Source organism: Falco cherrug, chromosome 12 (assembly GCF_023634085.1).
Source record: "Falco cherrug isolate bFalChe1 chromosome 12, bFalChe1.pri, whole genome shotgun sequence".
NCBI classification, from domain to species: Eukaryota; Metazoa; Chordata; class Aves; order Falconiformes; family Falconidae; genus Falco; species Falco cherrug.
In genome coordinates, this window is record NC_073708.1 from 25,086,435 (window position 1) to 25,100,444 (window position 14,010).

At 45.5% G+C, this 14,010-nt stretch overlaps 1 protein-coding gene across 3 annotated transcripts in view; it reads left to right on the forward strand.

The window, feature by feature from the left end:
- RAD54L (RAD54 like) overlaps nucleotides 1-14,010 on the forward strand; it is a 23,265-nt gene continuing 9,255 nt past the window's right edge. For 2 of the 3 annotated variants that reach the window (XM_055724829.1, XM_055724828.1), the window contains exons 1-10: nucleotides 1-132; nucleotides 252-344; nucleotides 1,385-1,504; nucleotides 2,257-2,317; nucleotides 4,066-4,201; nucleotides 4,982-5,051; nucleotides 7,506-7,794; nucleotides 8,272-8,396; nucleotides 10,229-10,379; nucleotides 12,251-12,377. In XM_055724829.1, the coding sequence (XP_055580804.1) occupies nucleotides 130-132; nucleotides 252-344; nucleotides 1,385-1,504; nucleotides 2,257-2,317; nucleotides 4,066-4,201; nucleotides 4,982-5,051; nucleotides 7,506-7,794; nucleotides 8,272-8,396; nucleotides 10,229-10,379; nucleotides 12,251-12,377 (1,175 nt within the window). In that variant the 5' untranslated portion in view covers nucleotides 1-129. Of the gene's footprint in view, nucleotides 133-251; nucleotides 345-1,384; nucleotides 1,505-2,256; nucleotides 2,318-4,065; nucleotides 4,202-4,254; nucleotides 4,340-4,981; nucleotides 5,052-7,505; nucleotides 7,795-8,271; nucleotides 8,397-10,228; nucleotides 10,380-12,250; nucleotides 12,378-14,010 lie in introns of all 3 variants that reach the window. The other variant, XM_055724830.1, reaches the window with a different exon arrangement.

Below are 14,010 nucleotides of genomic sequence, written 5' to 3' on the forward strand. Positions count from 1 at the left end.
GTGCCTGTTGCCGTGGCGAAGAGGCGGGGCGGAGCCCGCCCGGCGCCTTTCCCGCCTGCAGCGCGGCGCGCGCGAACCGCTCCGCGCGCGGCACGTTACCGCCGGCCGTCTGCCCTGCCCCGTGAGGCGATGGTGAGTGCGGGGCGGGCGGGGGCGCCGGGCCGGGCTGAGGGGCCGGGCTGAGGGGCTGCGCGGTGTTCCCCCCGGCCCCGCTGTCCCCTCAGCGTGTGTGTGCTGTGCCCCTCTTCCAGAGGAGGAGCCTGGCTCCCAGTCAGCTGGCCAAGAGAAAAGCGGGCGGCGGCGAGGAGGAGGAGGAAGAGGAGGAAGGCTGGCATCCCCCGACGGTGAGTGAGGGGCCCCGGGACTCGGCGGCGGAGGGAACGCCCGCCACCCTCGGCGTTGAGGCCGGCCTCGCCCAGGCGGGGCTGGGGCGGGCTCGGCCCCGTGTGACTGCCGGAGCCCCTGCAGCCGGGGGCGGGGCGGGGGGCCGGGACCCGCCGCTGCCCAGTCAGTCCCAGGTGCCTGATCGGGGGTTGTTATCGCCCCCGCCTTCTGGGGATTGAGGACCAGGCTCTAAGTTTATGCTGTTTTCACTAGCTGGGAGAAAACTTATGTCAGGTCATGTAGTCAGTAGAAACTTCATTGTGTGCGTGTGATGCTTCGTGGGTTATGGAACAAACTATCCCTGGGAGAGCTTCCAAGTGTTTGTGAGAGGGCTGGTAACTAGGAATAGGTAGATGTTCAAGACAAAACAGAATGTTGTCATGCTATGTACTGTGTGATACAGGTTAAAGAGTCTCACCTAGTGCTTCCTGTGTCAAATCCCTTTTTCTGTGCCAGCAGGTAGTTAAAAGCATGCCTCAATCTGAAGAGGACTGTGATAAATCAGGAAACATATCAATGACTTCATGCCACTTGCTAAGTGCCTGAAATTTAGGTTTCAGTGTGAAGCCTTTTCACCTGTGCAACAGCAGATGCTGTGGGAGCCTCAGGGGACTTTCATGTAGTTTGTTCTGTGCTTCTGACCCTTCCTTTTTTTTTTTTTCTTCTGCTTTTTTTGTTTTTTAGGGGAGGAGTGGGACAGGACAAATCTTAGCACAGACAAAGCTGCCTTTTTAGGTTAGAAAGTGGTAGCTACCTTAGCTAGGAGAATTTTTTAACCTTCATGCAGGTTAAACTTTAGGGCATGGTGACCTTCGTGGTGTTGCAGGCTCTGCCCTGTGGTGAGGTGGGGGTGAGTAATGATTGTGTCTGTTCAGAGATGCTCAGCTGGCTGGGTGGATTGTCTGTGTGGTTAGGTGCTTACTGAGTGTGACAGCAATGCATCTATCTTCTGGTCTCGCCAAATGCCTTTGAGTTGGTTTGTCTTGATGCTGTTTTTCAGACTCGGAAGAGACAGAAGCCTGTCAGCGAGACAGAGGGTGGAGAATGTTACAGGTCGCCTTTCCGGAAACCCTTGGCTCAGTTGACCAATAGACCTCACTGCCTGGATAGCAGTCAACATGTAAGTGGGTGTTACTGCTGGCACACTGTAGCTGGTGGGTTGTGTATGGAGCTCGTTCATCAAGGGAGTCCAAATGCTTCCATGGACCCTTTTAATCAGAGGTGTTATGGAAGTGACATACACACAGAGTCTTTAGGAGAGGCTTTTGCTAGCTCCAGCCATTTAATGTTGAAGGACGTGTGGTGCGGGAATGTTCTATAATCAAAATCCTGAATAAGAGAGTTCTGTGGAGCCTAGGTGAGGGACAGTGCCCAGGGGCATGGGTAGCTTTCCACGCAGATGGCTCAAGTGCTGTCTGCTTGCCCAGTTTGGTCTGGGCTTCCACTTGCTGGAGACCAGGTGCTGGACTGGCTGGGTGCTTGCTGATCCAGCATGGTTGTTCCTACGGTGGTAACCCAGTTCCTTTACAGGAAGTCAATTGCCTGACTGAATTACCAAGGCGGGGGAAGCAATAGCATTTAAAGAAGTGAATAATGCCAGTGGATTTAAGAAGGGGAGTTAAGAAAAATCGATTTTACACATTAGAAAACCCAAAGGAAAATAGTTTTGAAAAGTGGAGTTGTGGGGGGAATTGTGCAGGTTTGTTACTTTCTTTCTTTTGGATATTCTTGAAAATATTTGGAGTTGAAGCTTGAATAGATGGACTGTCAGCACTTGGCAAAATTAACTTCTCAAAAAATGTTCTGGGCTTGCCTTCTTGAGCAGTCTGCGATTTTAGACTTCTTAAGCATGTTTTCTTTCTGAATTCCTAGGAGGCTTTTATCCGCAGCATTTTGTCCAAACCCTTCAAAGTCCCCATTCCAAATTATAAAGGTAAGATGAGGAGGTTTAAGGATTGTCTGTGTTGACTGACTGGGGTAAAACAGATGATGCTCAAGCCTGTCAGTGTATCTGTGGGGATTATTGTTATTTTTTGCAGTGATGCGTATGTTCCAGAAATCCTGATTTAATTTTGAAAGAAAAATACTGTCACATTAGCCAAGTCTTCATATTTCTTACTAGTGTTTAGTTTGGATAATCCTACATTTCAGAATCGGATTTTGTGTTCTTACGGCTATATATTTGATGTAGTGCCAGAAGATTGTACACCATATCGCAAATACAAAAGTAAGATGAATTCCAAGCGATGAAGGTTTACCATCTAAATAATACCCTAATGATACTAACAGACAGAAGGCTGTAGGTGAAAAAGATAGTACATGCCAGTTTTCTTTCTACTTGGCTTGGTGTGTTGAGTCACAAGGTGATCTTCAGAGCAATGTAGTCTTGAAGTTCAAAGCCTCAGCTGGTTTGAATCAGTGAAACACAAGATCTCAGAAACAAATGGGCCAGATCTTGTCTCCTTCCCCTTCACCGTTCAGCTGGAAAATTCGAAAGCAGATCAACCAGTTTCACTCAAACTTTAGTTACAAAAATATGTCCGTAAGCAGACACTGACTATGAAATGACAAGCCCCAAAAGAGTTTGGCAAAGTTAGTTTGTGGAAAAGCAGATTTGTCAGGAGGCTGAAACAGAACTGTAACTGGAGGAGCTGCTTTCTGCAGCTGTTACCTTCCTGTCTTAATTGGGAGATGAGGTTGTTTCGTGTGCTCTTTTCTTGGTGTGCATGCATTGGTGCCTCAGCTTGCAAGGAGCTTTAACAAGCAGTGGGCAAACTGACCCTGCTTGAATCTTTCCCAAGCAAAATCAATCCTGGGAGCACAGTTGCCTGAGTTTTGATGGGAAAAGGGATTTCTGTGCGTGTTCTTTTTGTGTTCTTCTCCGTTCCAAAACTGTGACATCAAAATATAATACTAGGAAGTACTAGGACTCATGCTTGGTTTCTGCTTTTCACAGGAATTGGCTTCAAGGCTAGACATCTACTGTTGCTCAGCAGAGAGAAAAATAATACCCTAGAGTATGTAATGGCAGTATGGTGCTAACTATGATACTGTAAAACTTCATCACTTTGAAAGATCAATTCCTGACCTTGCATAAAAGATACAATTTTGGCTAAGTCTGGGTTAAGTGATCCAGAAAGAGGGTTTGACCGAGTATATACTGTGTATTTGGGAATGTATTTCTTGAGCTGCTGAGATGTACGTTCTGGAACTCTGCTTGTCTTTCAAAAACCTTTGGGTACTAGGAGTAGCTCTGATGCCCAGAGACAGTTGAGAGAGACTTTGTGCCTGTTTATGGTTGGATGCCAGTGGCACAGGTCTGCGGTGAAGTTGTTGGTCACCTTGCAAGACAGCATATGCTGTTGTGTGTCAGCATATATGGCATCTGCTGCACCCAGTCATGCCCATTTTGGTGCACCCAATCTGGTGGCCAATGCCATTGCTCCATCTTTGCCTTTGTTCCTTCATTCTGTTCTTTCCTGCTGCAGAGCTACCTGCTGTGTGCTGGCAGAGTGCTGCCAAACAGTAGCCCTACGTAGGTGTGCTGTCTGCACCAGTTTGCATCTCCACTCCAGCACACAATTAACTAACTGTTCCTAAATGTAATCAGACCCTTCTGCAAGGCTCTGCTTTCTGCCAGGAAGGAGTTGTTCTTTGAGTTGTGCCTTTGTTTGCTTCCAGGGCCACTCGGTTTGCGCGCACTGGGTATCAAACGGGCAGGGTTGAGGAATCCTCTCCATGACCCTTTTGAGGAAGGAGCTCTGGTTCTGTACGAGCCCCCGCTGCTGAGTGCCCATGACCAGCTGAAAATAGACAAGTGAGTCATCACCTGGCGCAAATGTTTCAGCTCTGATCTCCTTGTACACATAGATTTACGCGCTTTCTTCCCAAATGTGTCTGAGCTGAACGTCAAGGGAATTTTAGTGCCAAGTATTCGGCCTCTGAATTGGTTCAGGTATAGTAACAATCAAAGGAGGAATGTACCCGTGCCAGATCTTTGTGTTCTTCCACAGGGTTTTTTATCTCACACTCATCCAAAATTTAAATCTGTTGCAGGGAATGAGCATGGACACATGAAGAAGCTGCTTAGAAAATCTTATGGCTTAATCGTTAGTCAGGAAACATCAGCATCTAAGGACAAGCAAAGGGTGACTGACAGTCAAATGTTAGGCTGCCTAATGGTTTCTATTCTGAAGTAGTTCCTGTTGTGCTGTTATAACTTAAAAGAGCTGTCAGCTGGATCTTCATGGACAGGGGAGGGTTTTCCACTCTCCAGTAATGCAGTTACAATATAGTTATCAAAACAAGAAAAACAATAATGACTTTTTAACTGTGTCTCCAAACCATATTCTGCCCTTGTTTTAACCACAGACCAAATACATAGTTTTACTGATGTTTCAGACAATGGATCAGACCTCTGTGACTTCATTCTCAAAACTGATTCAAAATTAATCCATTTTTCGCTTTCTTGTTGGCAGTTGCTTCCCTCATGCCACTGGGGAGTCCTCAGTATAACAGTGAGATTTAAAAAACCCTAAACATATGCTGTGCCAAATTCATTAATCACACTGTCTTCTTCCTTGACTGCCTCCTGCAGGGACAAAACACCTGTCCATGTTGTGGTGGATCCTGTCCTCAGCCGTGTTTTACGGCCCCATCAGAGAGAAGTAAGTTTTCCATTGGGACCTGAGAGTGTGGCTGGAGGGCTTGGTGCATTTCTGAAAGCTGCAGTTCTGCTGGAATTGTTACCCACCACTGTGAGGTGTACATAGCCCTCACAGGCTAACAGTCTGTGACAGTCTAACAGACTCCAGTCTGTTGGAAATGCAAAGTGAAACATTTAACTGTCCTCTTAGAGGCCTGAATGCTGCAAATATCCTCTATTCTGTGTTAAACAAGAGGATGTGCTGGGAGTATGACAGTCCTGTTCATCCTTAAAAATGTGGAAATTTGCTGCTTGCTTGTGGGTAAGAATTTTCTCTTTTGCCTCTGATCTAGCAGGGACAGAGCACTCCCAGCCTAAACGTGATGCTGCCCAATGCACAAGTGTGTTCTCTGTGGGGTTGTAGGTCAGGTCAGCTGATAGTGGAAACTGGGGAGTTTCTGGACTGTTGTGCACTGGTTATGCAGGTCTAGGAAAGCACGTTGGCCGACTTCTATGTCACCAGTGGTACCTTAAGAAAAGACCAGATTCTTCAGGGAGATGGAATCTTGCAGACTTGGGGCTGAAAGTCCAGCCTTTACTTATCTTGAAGTCTGGAGATGGAGCTCTGCCGAGTGGAACCCTATGTGGAAGGTGGTGAGATATAGTTGCAGTAAATTATGTTGCAGTCCAGTCTTGAGTTGGGCAGGGCAGACTGTCCACTGCTGTGTTTTGCTGGTCAGCAGAATTAGTTGGATCTTCAGTCGCTGAGCCAGGAAACGCTGAAGCTCTTTTTCTGGTACCATGGTTCCCAGGACAGCGTGGAGTAGATTCCTGCTTCACTGTGTTTTATTTGGACATAGGTATTCACACCTTTGTAGGTGTGAGCTGTCCATGACCTACGTAGACTTGGAATTCGCCAGTGGAAAGTGCCAAAAAACATTTTATGTTGTAAATATGTGCAACATCACAATATTGAAGCAGTGGGTACTAATTGCCAAATATATAATGTAGGTATCTGAACAGTTTGAAGTTCATCACAGATGCAGTATGTTATCATTTAAGCCTAGAGGCAGCACAGATGGAAGTTGTGCTTGCTGATCTTGCAGGCTAAGCGGGTCAAGCTGGATGTATCCCTGCATGGGAGATCAGTTGGCTCTAAGAGCACTGTAGGCTGCTCCTGGCTTGTACTTTTATCTCAGAGTTGGTACTGAACCTGTGATCCAGTGCAATGCTTGTGTCTGGCTACATAGCCGGAGGCACTCTGGTTTTGGGTAAGATACTGCCTGCTGGTGCTTTTGTCAAGTAATGATAGTTATGTTGGTGTACTAGGCACGCTCTGGGTTTTGACAGCTGAATATCTCTGTTAAAGCAGTCTCTGTTCTAGTCTAACAAGTCTTTGCCTGCTAAGATTCCTGTGCTGCTTCAGGTGGTGCTCCCAGACTGTACAGCTTCACTCCATCTTTGTCATGTCTTTTGCCTGGTTGCTGGGAGGTTACCCAGCTGGATCCCCAGTCAAATGCACTCTTTTTGTCATTGATGTATTTCATAATTATTCAGCTGGCTTAAATAAACGTCATGAACCTGTTGTTAGGGGCCTAAGAAAGAAAGAAAAGGATTTGAAGGTACAAGTGAAGGTGTTCCATCTTCCGGTCCCAAGTAGTGGAGCACAGAGGCATGAATCCATCCAGGTGTGTGGTGACACAGTGCAGGAAGCTTATATGTTTCCAATACAATGCCCTTATTTTCTCTGACTGTCATCACATGTTAGAGGAACATTTTGCAGATCTTGGGGGGTGTGTGTGTGTGTGTGTTGTTGTTTGTTTTTTTTTCTTTCCCCCTGCTTTTAGTTTTGGTGATGTGTCAGAGCCTAATGCAGGGCTGAGCTCTTCTCCCACCATGTGATGTGGGCTATAATCTCAGCTCTGTGTCTTCTCTGAAGCTAAATCTGCTTTGGACCTTGAGTCCCCAGGTGAGTCATTGCACTTCTAGGCAGAAGTGGTGAGGTCTGCTTGAGGGTGTTCTGGGAGTAATCAGGCAGCAGAAACAATTCTGCTCGCTCTATGATTCTGTGTTTCTAAAACTACCTAATTGGGTGTTGTTAAGCTGATTAACCTCTTTGCAGTGATTGATGCAGGCTAGCTGATGGCCTGGGTCTATCTAATGCAACCAAGGGTAGAAATTTCTGGAAATTTATGTCAGGAAGCTAGTTATAATTGTACAGTTAAAATGTAGTAGGATGTTACAAGCTATGTGTTGGCACCAGTAATGTTGTTCCAAACCAGGTGTGGCTGCATTTTGGCTCTGTCTTGGGTGATTTCCCTCAGTCTCTTTAGAATATGCATGTCCTTAGGGATGTGCTACACAGATTTGCTGTTTGTTGTAGTACCAGTCCTGTGCATTGTGGTAATGAAGCTGTAATGAAGTTGTCATTCTGCTGGTGTCCCCATCCAGCTCTGAGAGAACAATTTTTTGGCAGGGAGTGAAATTCCTCTGGGACTGTGTGACAAGCCGGCGGATCCCCGGGAGTCATGGCTGTATCATGGCAGATGAAATGGGGCTGGGCAAAACCCTGCAGTGCATCACACTCATGTGGACACTTCTCCGGCAAAGTCCAGACTGCAAGCCTGAAATTGAGAAAGCCATGGTGGTGTCTCCCTCCAGCCTGGTGAGAAACTGGTACAATGAAGTAGAGAAATGGCTGGGGGGAAGGATCCAGCCACTGGCCATTGATGGAGGCTCCAAAGAAGAGATTGACCGTAAGCTAGGTACAGAAATGTTTGCAAATGGTGTGGTTGGTTGACTTAGGTCAAAATCTTGCATTGGAAGAAGCCTACAGTAGCTGATTTGAACATCTCTGGGCTGTCATTAGAGCTCTGGAAACTGACAAAAGTCTCTCCACTAACATGTTTAGGTCAGACCCTTGCCTGTTGGTAATAGCTGATCTTTTGCAATAATCAAAGTCCAGTCATGTGCTTAAGTTAGGGCAGTCCCAGTGCCTCTTCTTTGCTCTAGCCAGAAGCCAGGAAAGGACTGGGCAGAGGTAAGAGGGGGATGGAAATGGGGACGGTTGTGGGGAAAATAGCACAGGTATATGTGGGTGGAAGGGATGCTATGAAGTAATTGAAACGGACAGGTTTTCCTAGATTTTTAAGGCAAAAGTTTTAACTATAGAGGTTGAACCTTTTTCTGTTGGTTTTCCTCATCCCTTTTATTTTTTCTTTTTACCTCCTTTCTATCTGCAGTTGGCTTTATGAACCAGCGTGGCCCGCGAGTGCCTTCACCCATCCTGATCATCTCCTATGAGACCTTCCGACTCCATGCCGAGGCATTACAGAAAGGCAGTGTTGGGCTGGTGATATGTGATGAGGTACAGGGGAATCTTTAAGGGGAATCTGTTCCTGATAATTTTCTTGAGATCTGGGCAAAACTGGCTCTGCTTTCTTAAAAGCAGGGAGGGCTGCAGGAAACAAGGTTTAGCTGTGGACGGCACCCATTGTGGTGTTTGAGAGGCTCTTGGGTAACTATCTCATCCATACTGGCTGAGGCTGAACAAGAGAGGGTGTTTTTGGGAGCTGAGATATGAAGAAAATCCAGGTGGTGGTAACTGTGGCCACTTGGTAGGTCTCTGGCTGGTTGGGGGCACCTACTAGGGCCCTCTCAGTGTGAAATATGTAGTAGAAAGGAGGTCCACTGCCTATCTCTGACACTGAAAGAAGAGGCCTTACCGTGTTGGGAGGGTAGTGCCCTAGCTCACTGATCTTGTTTGCATTTGTTTGTGTCTGTCTTTGCTAAAGTAAGAAGTATTTTCTGTTTGGCCTGGCCTCATGTTCTGCCCAGTAATTTTTAACATGACTCTGTTTTGAGCAAGAGGTTGGACTGGAGACTCCCAAGGTCTCTCCCAGCGTAAATGATTCTGTGATTCAGCATGTTCCTGTGTGTAGTTGGCTGCTGGCATCTGGCCATCTTATTCTGTGCTTGGGGAGTTTGAAAGGCACTCCCATGGCAGGGACCCTCTTTCCCTCTCCGTAGCATCCTGCTTGAGGCAGAGGTAGGAGAGTGGCGTGAGGAGTTATGTCATGTGCTGCTTATTCAAGAGGAGACAAACCTGGCTTAGATCTAGCAATCAGGGAGTCAAGTTTGCCAAGCCTGTGTTATCAAGCTCTGCTTCCACCTGGCTGAAATCGAGTTGTTTTTTCATGTATTGATCCCTGTTTGTGGTTATAGGTAGTGAGAGCCAGAGATGCTCTAAAGGACAAAATAAAAAAAAAATGCTCTCTGCCTCCTTGAAACGATCAAGCCAGGGGCCTCAGCCACTGTTGAGGTGTCCTCTGCTGCCAGTTAGAGGGAATTTGTTAAATTAGCGGTGCCACCCAGTGGTTTGGGTTCGTATTTGCTAGAGTAGTGCTGAGAGGAGCTTAATAAGAGCATCCTCACAAGTGTAACTCCAATCCACCTATCTACCAAGTCCGTGACTGCCCGCACCTCTCAGTGCCCTTGGGATGAGACCAACAGCTAGGGATGCTGGGAATACAGGTCCTTGGCCTTGTCTTCCATATGTTCCCAATAAATACACAGCTCTGCAGTGGTCTGGCACTTAGAAAAAGTGTCCCATCACTTATGCTTTAGCATAGCACTCAGATGCTAATAAAGTTGCTTTTCCCAGGCATGGGAAATGGGGCCTGTATTCATGTTACCCCAGTAAGAGGTGTGCAACCTCTTTTTATTAGTGTGCAAAGGCCTGAAAATCCTGGATATAGGTGGTCTGAGTGGTTTGTGGTGTTGACCTTGAGTGATGCAGTGTTACTTTCTCCAGAGTTCAGGGCCTCGTGTTGATAGCTGAAAACATCTCCATCTTTGAACAGGAAACAGTTTTTATAGCTAAGATTAATGTGGTGGTTGTTGTTTTTGTGGTAGGCCCTCTTGCCTGGATGTGACTCAGGTGTTCCTGGTCTCGGAAGCTTGTAATGTCATGTTGCCTCGCATAATGGCTTCAGGTTTCCCACCAGATTCTTGCCTTTGAAAGAAGTCTGTTGCAACAGTTAATACACATACACCACTTAGTCCACTACCAGGAATGGGAAAAGTGGTGAGATGCCTTGTGGGAGATACAACATACCAGTGTTGATGAGGATCTCCAAGCTGCTTCTGATCAGGGCCACTGGATTTATCAGCTTCATTCCTTTTTTCTTTTTTTCAAAGGGCCATAGACTGAAGAACTCTGAAAACCAAACATACCAAGCTCTCAACAGCTTAAATACACCTCGACGAGTCCTTATCTCAGGCACCCCCATTCAGAATGACCTGCTTGAATATTTCAGCTTGGTGCACTTCGTCAATTCAGGCATCCTAGGTAAGAGTTGAATGTGTGAGAGACATGAGGGAGGGGGAAATTGCTGGCAAGGCCTCCCCTAGCTACCAGTGTTAGTGAAAACAGCAACCAAGACATTAGTGAGAGGAAAGGTCACATACAGGTTGGAGACTTACTCTCCTTAAGTTTGTATCCAGAAAGCTTAGATCAGGGTGTCCTGTTCTAGAGGCTGTATATCATCAGAGCTCTGTTTCAAGAAGATTGTAATTTAAAGTACACCAGTCTAACAGGTATTTTGGAAGGGGAATTAATTGAGATGAAATAGATATAAGACCCCAAGTACTACATGGCTGATCTTGCCTAGCTATACTGGTTAGCCAAAATGTTCATGTAGACTGGAAGTTTCTTTGACAGTAAGCCCTTAGAGATACTGCAGGAGTTGCTGGGCAGGAAGAACCAGCTCATAATGGTACTTCCCACAACACTTCCAGGCTGTAGCAAGTTCAGAAATCTAAGCCAGGAATGATGTCTTTGTAGGAAAGGCTCCATGGGGAAGAGAGTTTGACATAGCATGCTCTCTGCATTGAGTATGATAGGCAGCCTGGGAAATGGCTTTTTCCCCCGTGCGTGCTCTCATATCCATTTGGCACAGGAGACTGAAGTGACTGGTGTGAGGTGGAACTGTGTGCTGTGTGGTAGAGTTAAGCAACAAAGCCCAAATTTCTGGCAGTCTGCCGTCCCACTTTCAGATAATCAGAGAAAGCTGAGGGTGGTGCCTAGCATTTGGAGTTAAGACTGCTCCTGTTTTTTAAGGCAATGGAGTCCTGTGCATATGGGGTTAACTTCATCTGAGAGAGAAGGAAAAATGTCTGGAGGAGAGATACCGACTAGTTTTCAGTATCAAACCCCTTCTGCAATTGCTGGTAGCAGACTGAAATACTCTGACTCTGGTTCCTATGTTCTGCTTATGCCAGCAAGCTCTGTTTTCATTTTAAAAGCAAAGTAGTCTTTGCATGCTCTCCTGCATCACTGGGTTAGGAGGTGTGCTTTCCAGTGTGGAACAGCTTGTTTTTGCCAAGAGAGGTAGTTTTTTCTGTCAAGGGATGAAAATAAACCAATCTGTAAATCATTTCCTTGTTGGTGTAACTCAGCACCCATGTTGGTCTGGGATTGTTGTGCATCTAGTCCAAGAGGCTTCTCATTAATTCTAATGCATGCACAACTCCAGTTAAACACCATTCATCAGATTCTTAGTCTTGCAAGCAGCAATTGGGATGTATCTTTCAGCTGTTCAGCCCTCAGGATTTCTCAAGGAAACAATGGGGTAGAGTGGTAGATGTTCTACATCTGCTTTTTCCGTGCACTTCAATTTTGGGTAGTTATTACAGGGAGCTGATGTGATTTCCCCTGCCCCCCTTGACCTGTACTTTGGGCAAGGCTAGTCTCCCTGTAGTTTCAGTTTGGTTTTTTCTATGATGAGGTTAATACTGTAACTACTGCTGGCAAAACTGCGTGCATGCAGCTTTTTCCCACTTCCAGCCTGTGACCAGTATTAAGCAACTGATTACAGATAATTTTGGAACAGGCACGCATAATGCTTGTGCTGTTGTTTGCAAGGATGAAATCTGGGGATAAAAGTATAGCTGGAATGTGAGCAAAACCAGTACATGCCTGATGACTCAGGTTTAGCTGAAACTGTATGACCTATGCAGTGCATTATTGCTGGAGTACATTATTTTCTTTGGTACTGGTTTGCTTTTCCTGACTAGAAAGGAAAACAATTCATACTGATGAGGCGAGAGTTTGTTTTATCTGCTAGGCCCCATGCTTGTGGTATGATAACTGGAGCTGTGGGGTACTGATTAAAGGTTATTTGGTGGTAGTTGTCACCTTTTCACTTCTGTTTTGTACAGGGACTGCACAGGAATTTAAAAGACATTTTGAAATTCCCATCTTGAAAGGCAGAGATGCGGATGCAAGTGAAGCTGAGCGACACAAAGGAGAAGAAAGGCTTAAAGAGCTGATCAGTATTGTGAACAGGTGAATGTCATCCCTCTTCTCTTTGCAGAGCTTTTGCCAGATCTTTGCAGACCCTTGGTGTACACTGGTATCTTTCCAAATTACAGTTGCAGCTATAATGAATTCTCTTGCCAGTTATGTCTATTCAGCAAGTGATTGTGCAAGTATGTATTGCCTGAGAAATCTAAATAGCATGTAGCTTTAGTCTGAAAAATAGCACATTGAAATGACACAGTTAGCTGCAGTCAGCCCCAAGCAAATGTACTCAGGTATTGAATCATGATTTGACTCTTATGTTTCTGTTTTCTCGTGGGATCTGAATAGTCAGGCAGCATCCTTTTATTTGTGTTAACATAACTACAGTGTAGACTGGGTCAAACTTGAGATCCATCCAGCCCAGGTGTTGTGTGGCAGACAGAAAGTGTCTAAGGAATATTGCTCAGTTCTGCTGTTGATTGCCTAAGTCACAAAAGAGTCCAGCTCACACTTTCATAGCTGTGTTGGCTCTGTAGGGCTAATGGGATTAGACTACAAGTGTCAGAGATGTGACTTATGATCCCCGAGAAGCGCTTCTGTGATGTAAAATGCTGTCTTATTTCTCTTTGGTTGATTTTGGGGATTTGTTTAAACCTGGTTTCTTTTCTATTCACGAGTACAACCAGTTTATCCACATCTGCTGGCAATCACTTGTGTCTCTTTAAGAACTCTTTCTAGACACTCAGTTGAATTCTCAGCATTGCTGGTGTCTTAATTTCTTTTTTTTTTGTTTTTAAATCTGAGCTTTTGCAACCATCACAAATATGACCCTGCAGTTCATAGTCATGGTAAATTGAATTTCACACTAAGTACAGCCTCTCTATGGAGACAGCTTTCACCTTGACTCAGGTCAGCTTGCAGAAACCTAAGAGAAATGAAAGGCTGGGAGGAGGAGAGCTTATTCCTTCTTAAGGTGCATTTATTTCTTTTTCTAGTTGATAGAAAAGAGGTGTAAAAGTGAGTTCAGGAATGCTTGTGCCTGTGTTGAGGTCTGTGTCCTTCCTTTATTGTGTAACAGTCACGATGCATAAATAGGGAAGATGAAGCTTGAAAGTAGTAACAGATTAATTTATTGAATTTGGTGGGAATTGTAAATGAGAGAGTGATGCAAAGACATGTGGAATCGTAGGTGTAAGGCTGGAAGGGCCCTGTAGAAGTTGTCTAATCCATCTTGCTGTCCTAAGGTAGAAGGTGTTAGACCTAAACCATCCCTTACTTAACACCCACCCAGCACTGAAGACCTTACAGATTCCTCAGGACACCTTTTCCAGAGCATCACTGTCTTTGCAGTTAGAAAATGCTCTTAATGTGTAACATAAATCTTCCTTACTGCAGTTTAAGCCTGTTACTTTTCATCCTACTGCTTATGAGTTTGGAGACCAGATTAATCCTTTCTTTAATAGCCTTTGACAGATTTTGGGGCCATCGTATATCCCTGCTGGTTGTCATCTTTAGGTTTTGTAACATATTTTTGTTGTGTCCTGGCAGAACTGGGTTTTTCTGCACTTCGTTCTTATTCTGGTTGCTCAGTTCAGCAGTTTTTCTAGTCCATCCCATCTTTTCTAAAGTGTGGTAGAACTGTTCCATGGGGCATTTCTACAGCCCCAAAGGATATGCC